General features: G+C 44.9%; 1 protein-coding gene across 1 annotated transcript in view; it reads left to right on the top strand.

The window, feature by feature from the left end:
• Positions 1-1333: 1333 nt before the first annotated feature.
• The window catches only part of LOC144942527 (epidermal growth factor receptor kinase substrate 8-like), a 34225-nt gene continuing 27356 nt past the window's right edge, over positions 1334-8202 (top strand). Inside the window, exon 1 of the mRNA XM_078869390.1 lies at positions 1334-1359. Coding sequence (XP_078725516.1) covers positions 1334-1359 — 26 coding nt within the window. The remainder of the gene's footprint in view (positions 1360-8202) is intronic.

The following is an 8202-nucleotide window of genomic DNA, read 5'->3' as shown; positions in this document are numbered from 1 at the left end:
CAGCCAAATAGTCTAAAAGCGTAATGTTGATTATAAAAATCCACGCGACCACGGGGAGGACACGAAAACTGCAAATATGCAGGCGTCAGGCTCGAGATCGAACCCACGACCTCCATGTATACCAGGCGAGGTAGTTAACATCTCCTAGCCGCCCACTGTACTGCAATACTGTGGCAAGCAGGGAGATGGTGAGTTCCACCATCACCCACGTGTAGGGAGGGAGTTTCACGAGCGTGTGCAATGCACCACCCAATACGCGCTTCCAAAGTGCTGGATTACAGGCGTGCATAGCCACCCGTGGCTGGCATGAATTGCGTAACAGAGTCAGAATCATCTTCTTGGTTCTTTCGGTAAAGTCACGTAGAAGGGAAATAATAAAATAATAAAAATAAAACATAATAAATTAATTCTCACGACGTTTCGGCCACAACGCAGGCAGCCGTCAGACTCTTAATCTTTCCCCGGAGAAATCTGACGAGGCCCTGTTTCACAGACGTCCAGAGAAGCTTCCATGAGTCAAGGTTTTTGAATTATGTGACTACTGAAAATGGTATATGTTCGGGATGTGTTTGCATACATTTTTTGGATTGATAAAAAAATAAATATGGGGCCGTCCATAAATGACGTCACGTGATTTTGGACGATTTTTGACCCCCCCCCCCCCCTCGTTACACGGCGTCACAAAAAGTCAGACCCCCCCTCAAATATGACATCGCAAAGCTCTGCCCCCCCCCCCAAAAACATATTTCCATTTTGAAAATAAAACATGCTTCAAATCTCTTCAAACTATTGTCATTGTAGTGCGCATTTAATATAGCGATGCACTCTAATGTTGTAGGAGAAAACATTTATTTAAAAAGTCTATTCAATTAAGTAGAACGTGTTGTCTATATTTATTTTAATTTGCGCATTTTTACGTGACGTCACATTTCTCAAACCTACCCCGCCCTCGTCACACATCGTCACAAATGTCTGACCCCCCCCCCCCTTAGGTGCGTGACGTCATTTATGGACGACGGCCTCTAGATACAAAAATCAGGTTTAGATTTGAAAATTCGGACGGTTCAAAAACAATGTTTTTGTGGATTGATCCGAAAGGTGGTGTCACGTGACGTGACTTCTGTAAGCACGACATGTATTATACTCTGTGATGTAATCCCAAAACCCCAACATCTGACATTCTCAATTGTGCTTTAAAACAAAATGCTGAAAACCCATAATCCGATATTTTAAAAATGTGAAACTCATCCCGAGTATGCTGTGCATATTCGCCGCTGGTCCATTTGTCATTTATTTACAATATCTGCTTTTGTTTTTCTTTTCAGGACCAACAATGACTTCATACCCTGGCGGCCATGGGTAACGTATTTACATTTTTAATATTAAAATCGAAAATTATTTGGTGCATGTCGCTTGTTAATCTTCCCAAGAGAAACATTGAACATTTGTCACACAGTACCTTACCTCCGTGTCTTTAACATTTTTAAAGGGCCATGTTTCATTCAGCCTTGTTAATCCACTGCTGGATGAAGGCCTCCCATATGCCGCGGCGATCATGGTGGACGTTTGACTACTCAGAGGTTCCTGGTGGCCTGGGGCGGAATGTCACGTGGGGCCCTCTCATCCCACAATCCACAGGCCCATTGTGGGGCCCTCCTTTGTTGTGAGACAGCTCTGCGTTGGGCGTATCATAAACATAACAATCGATGTATCGACGTACCGTCACACGCCTAATTATAACAAGACCTCTGAGATGATGTTGCGATCGGAATTCCACTGCTGGATGAAGGGCTCCCAAAACTGCGTCGGTCCACGGAGAATGTTTGACCATACTTCACCATGCCGGTTCTAGATATCACTCGGCACCCATGTTAGCTCTGGTTGGGAATCTAACTCAGGTCACCGGGTGCAGTGGTGTGCTAACCGCTGCACCACCGATCCACACCGAGGATCAGCTACATCCACACAAATTATTATCCGACGCCGTTCTCACCGGTCGTGCGATCACCACAAAGGCAATAAGCTCAAACGATTGTTTCGCTCTTCAATTTAATTGCAACCCTGTAACCCAGGGCTTAATTTTTCATGGAATATTTTCTGAGCCCGCCCTGTACCCATTAGTCGGGAGCGGGGTTTGGGGGGGGGGGTGCCCAAAGAGGGGATGGGTGGGTGAATTGTTACATGTACCCGTATAGTGTGGAACTCGTACCCAACACAAACAACATCTCTCCAAGACTGACAACGAGGTGGGATGAGCAAAGGGGTTGTCGCAGTAGCACTGTACAACTCTGTGCGATGTGCTGCTGGGTTGTCCCGTGTTTCCCGAAGAAGCTCCCGACACGTGCAGCGAAACGTCGGACATCGTGCCAGACAGCGCCCCGGTGAACATGCCACGTCGGGCCAACGTTGGCCACGTGGTTGGAACCATTGAGTCGACGTTGAGCCAACGTTGGGCCAACCCAACGTTCCAACCCAACGTTCCATGCAACCTGCACACGCAGCGGAGAGTTAGCCAGATGTATCGTCGAGCAAGGCGTGGGGTTTTTTTTCTTTTAATTGTCAAGATGAAAATCTTGCCCCGTGCATCCCGATTGAGGCAGTGCCCTGCCGTAAAACATGGAAGCAGAGAGAGAGATATATATACACGCGGTTATCCCTCTGGCACTTGGAGATACGTTATCTCACACCTCGCTCTTACGCCTTCCACGCGACCGACTAAAGTTCTTAAGCACGAGGCACCAGTCGTAAATGCCGTAATGGCGAGGGCCAGCGTTGCGCGTGGTGCATTATTAACTTTTATTTCTACCCAGAAAAGGCAGCCTCACTGGGTCTCAAACAGGCCTCGTGCTGAGGGGTGGGTGCTGTGTCTGAGCCCTCCGTTGCCGGACATCAGTTTGGCCCACCCCAAGTTAATTCGCCTTCGCGGTCTGCCCCACAACTTCAACCGCAACCGCTCCAACTGGCCTCATTGGCTAAAGCCACGCAGCAACATTGCATCCCCTACTGCGGAACTACTGCAGACGACAAGGCCGTAATTATAATATATATTGTGGGGGTGGGGACATCCCGAATAACCAAAACGTACCGATGATTTGAATTCGTTGTTTTTATTCAAATATGTTCAAAATGTCCCCCCCAATATATTGCTATAAAATACAGTTCTGTTTATATGATTGTGGTTATGGTTGTACTTTAATAATCCCTAATCTTTGCCATTACATACAGTGAAACATGAAAAGGTAAAAATAAACAACAGAGCAATGTAATACAATACACTATTCTACATTATTGTAAAAAATAAATAAAAAGTCCATCCCATGTGTTGGTGAATTTTTAAATATTCTAGGCAGGAAATGGCAGGAAATTATTTTCAAATTTAGATTATTATTTTTACTGGGGGGGGGACCCCACACCGCCTGGGAGATTTGGTCCCCCCCAATGTTGACTCCATGACTACGGCCTTGGCAGACGATACTTGCACGTGAAATCACAGCAGCGCCGTTCCTTTGCGATAACCCTGACACTCCAAGAATATCCCGAATAACCAAAACGTACCGATGATTTGAATTCGTTGTTTTTATTCGGACCATGAAATGATATTCCTACAAGCCACCCGGCGCTTCCTGTATATTTTCCACACAAAAAAAATCATTCCAGTTGTGCTATCAAGGTCATGGTGTCATGAGACAAATTTTAATCCAATCTTGATTTGAAGCTTTCGTGACTGCAGGAATCCATACTCTTTGGTTCTTTCGGTAAAGTCACGTGGGTAGAAAAATAATAGATCACGACGTTTCGATCGCAACACAAGCAATCGTCATCAGGTGGGACAACCACAGGAAAAAAACTGCTAAAGTAGGCAGTTTTTTCTTGCTGTGGTTGTCCCACCTGATGACGATTGCTTGTGTTGCGATCGAAATTATAATCCGTTTGGAAATGTCACAGAGGAATGTATCCATTGTCTTCTTGGTTCTTTCGGTAAAGTCAGCCCTGTCCTTCACCTGAGGACGGCTGCTTGCGTTGTGGCCGAAACATCGTGAGAATTGTTATTTTATAATGTTTTATTTTTATTATTGTATTATTTCCCTTCTACGTGACTTTACCGAAAGAACCAAGAAGATGAATCCCTGCAGTCACGAAAGCTTTAAATCGAAACGCTTCTTGTTGTGTTCAGTTGATTGTCCTTGCCCGAGGCACATTCGATTAGCACGGTTGGCTACGTACGGTCCGAAAGAAGTTCAACGTGCGTGCATGCGTGCACACACGGTCTGAAGACGATTTTTTTTTATCAGGAGGGTCCTGCTAAGTTTTCACAGTTGGATGTAGCCATAGCACTGTGGTTCTATTCAATGAGGTAATTTGCGGGTAGATAAAAAAAATGTGGCAGTTTGACCCTGACGCTGGTAACACGTGGCCTACTCGTTTCCGAGTGACGTCATGGGGATCTTTAACGTCCAACTGTGAAGCAGGCGGCGCGTGGCATTTGCGGCAAATAAACTCACGGTAGGAATCCTGACAAGACTACCGGATGTGGCCACGCACACCAGAATTTGGTGTTGCACACCACTATAGGATACAAATGCAAGTTCATTTATTAGGTATAGCCCTGTGAGCCATTCGGCTCTTGATTCGGGTGCAACCGCAACAAACAAAAAACATGAACAAGAAAACATCTTAAAGTGAATATGTGACTAAGTGCAAACAGAAAATCCAAGAAAAGACAGCAAAATATTGCAGAAAAAAAGCACCATACACCAACGCTGTGCAAAAATCCCAGTGGGATGCAAGCAAAGCAACAACAACAACCACAAGACAACTTAGATTAAGGCCATCAGTCTTACTCCGTACTACACTTACAAAGATCGAGAATAAAAAGAAGCAGAGATGGAGAGAGAGACAACGCGTTGGATGGAGGATGCGACGAGAGAGGTCAAGCAGAGGGGATTGGTGATGGGCAAAGCCGTGAAAGAAATTGTGGATGACAGGCAGCAATGGAGGGACTTCACCCAGACCCATCATCGTTGTCGAGCTGATGGACTGGAGCTGGAGACGAAAGGAGAATTAACAAGGGCGGCCATTAGGGCTCGAACCGCGGGACCTGTGGGCCCATTCACGGCGCCATTAAGGGGCCGTCCATACATGACGTCACGCACCTGGGGGGAGGGGGGGTCAGACATTTATGACGATGTGTGACGAGGGGGTGGGGGGTTGAGAAATGTGACGTCACATCAAAACGCGCAACTTTAAATAGAGTGCAGCGCCACATTAAATACGCACTACAATGACAATAGTTTAAAGCGATTTGAAGCACGTTTTATTTTCAAAATGGAAATATGGTTTTGGGGGGGTGGGAGCAGAGCTTTGTGACGTCATACTTGAGGGGGGGGTCTGACTTTTTGTGACGCCGCGTGACAAGGGGGGGGGGGGTCAGAAATCGTCAAAAATCGTGTGACGTCATTTATGGACGGCCCCGAAGAACGCAGCACGCTCGTTTCCCATTTGCCAGGGCTGTGGTTTCGTTCGGGTGAATGCTTGTCGTTAAATTCATTACCAAGTCGCACGAAATAACAATTTATTCACCGAAAGGTCACGGAAATCGGGTGGGGCAGGATCCCACCTAAAAATCCACTTACATTTTTTTCACTTTAATAGAAAAAAAATATGACATACACCACTATTGTTTTTAAATAATGATAATTATTATTATTTTTAAGTTAAATAGCCAGAATGTAAGTAAAAATGGCAGATTTTACGAATTTCTTAAGTCTTTTGGGGGCATTTCGAATTGATTCAGATAGCGTACGGTGTAAATTATCGATTGTAAATGCTTGTTTGCACGACATCACACGCTTGCGATGCACGTGTGCAACCGCCATGCAGGACACCTTTGCAAATGGTGACGTTCTGCCCGAAGGGAATTTTCCGGGTGAAATCTTTTGACAGAGCAAGTGGTTTACCACGTGGAAATTTGTAGCAACCAAATACTCTGAACGCGTGTTGATTCTAAATGTGGAGGGGAAAACCGGAGGACCTGGAGAAAAATCCACGCAAGCATGGGGAGAGAGGACGAATCTCCTCCACCTGTCCCATCAGTGTGGGATCGAGTGTTGCCCCCTCGCACACGAGTGTGTGTGTGTGGTCCGGGTGCTCTGGTTTCCTCCGACACATGTGAACGCTCATTATTCGGCTGAAAACATCTCCGTATACAGAGGACCGCAGAGCTTGGGGAGAATGGTGTGCCTCCTCACCTTTCCACATGCCTGTGGTGACGAAAGCGAGCAAATCCGTGTCGCACACTCTTAGGTTTTTTCGGTAAAGTCACGTAGGTAAAAAAATACAATTTAAATTAATAAAAGTTAAATAAAAAATCACGACGTTTCGGAGGCAACACAAGCCTCCGTCTTCAGGTGGAACCGTCACAGCACGATTGCTGTATCGTGTTGCACGTCACAGGTTGAAATTTCCGTTGCGTTATCTCGCAAGCGGTCTCGCCCAGGTGAAAGCAGGATGATCTAGAACCCACCTCCACCCATTGCCGTCTTAATCGCAACTTATCATTGGAAACTAATTATCTCTGCCTCTCGACCGCCTATCTCCACCATACAACAAGTGCCTCATCACAGCAGCTAATAAATAGTCTTGGTTGATAAACGTAGACATGCCAGACTAGGGTAAGGGTCGGGGGTGTGGGGGAGGTGTGGCGCCTCAGTAGTTAGGGGCCGTCCATAAATGACGTCATGCACCTAGGGGGGGGGGAGTCAGCCATTTGTGACGATGTGTGACAAGGGAGGGGGGGGGTTTGAGAAATGTGACGTTACATCAAAATGCGCAACTTTAAATAAATATAGACAACACGTTCTACTTCATATTCTTGGTTCTTTCGGTAAAGTCACGTAGAAGGGAAATAATAAATAATACAAATATAAAACAATACAAATTCTACTTCATTAAATAGACTTTTCAATAAATGTTTTCTCCTACAACATCAGAGTGCAGCGCCACATTAAGTACGCACTACAATGACAATAGTTTAAAGCGATTTGAAGCATGTTTTATTTTCGCCGTGTGACGAGGGGGGGGGGTCAAAAATCGTCCAACATCGCGTGACGTCATTTATGGACGGCACATTAGCAGACTGAAACCATGAGCTTTACCTACGTTTGAGTCCTGTCCACGGCTTCCATCAGTTGTGATCTGGATCTGGAGTTCCCCTCCTTCACCAACACACGCTGACCACCGTGACACTATTTCCAATGTCACGTGCCTCAGTGCCACTGGGGGGTTAGGGCATGCAACTCGCAAGGAGAAGGAAATTAGTTCAAATGCCACTCGGGGGAGTCGGACCATAATAATTTTTGGGATAGATAAACGATTACCACTTTGTGGGAAGTTAAATGTGGTCGTCTTATGGACAGAATGGTACTCGGCATAGGAATATCGAATTTTACTGGCGCAGCAATTTTCGATTTAAAGCTTTCGTGACTGCAGGGATTCATCTTCTTGGTTCTTTCGGTAAAGTCACGTAGAAGGGAAGTAATAAAATAATAAAAATAAATAAAACATAATAAAATAATTATTATGTTTTATTTTTATTATTATGTTTTATTTTTATTATTTTTTTACTTCCCTTCTACGTGACTTTACCGAAAGAACCAAGAATGTCAAGGGAGATATTCACTGCCCCAGAATTGAGTTGGAAATCTTCGTTCTTTTCACTCTGAATTAGTGAAGTATACATTTTGACTTAAAACTTTCGTGACTGCAGGAATTCATATTCTTTGGTTCTTTCGATAAAGTCACGTAGATAGAAAATATATGTATAAACTATCCGTTAATAATTTAAATATAGAGCCAAGCCACATTTATGTTGAGGCTTGGCTCTCCAACACACCGGTGTGCTGCTGTACTAGTAACGAATTGGCACGTTCTGTTTACGTCACAAACCTTACTAATTGGCTGTGTGGGGTGGTGGGGGTTTAACGACACATTTATATACTTACGCGATCTAACCCAAAAAAAAACCTGTATTATGGATGATATTGGTTGTGAAAGCCTACGTGTTAAAAATTTAATTGTTATTAAATACTGTATCTCCAAGAGGTGGGTCCACACCTGAGTGCTTCAAATGTTTTCAGCCAAATAACGAGTCTTCATACGTGTCGGAGGAAATGGATCACGCGGAGAAAATCCACGCGTGCGAGG

This window comes from Lampetra fluviatilis, chromosome 27, assembly GCF_964198595.1.
Source record: "Lampetra fluviatilis chromosome 27, kcLamFluv1.1, whole genome shotgun sequence".
Lineage (NCBI taxonomy): Eukaryota > Metazoa > Chordata > Hyperoartia > Petromyzontiformes > Petromyzontidae > Lampetra > Lampetra fluviatilis.
Note: the sequence above shows the minus strand (reverse complement) of the source record. Positions and strands in the feature narration are given on the sequence as shown.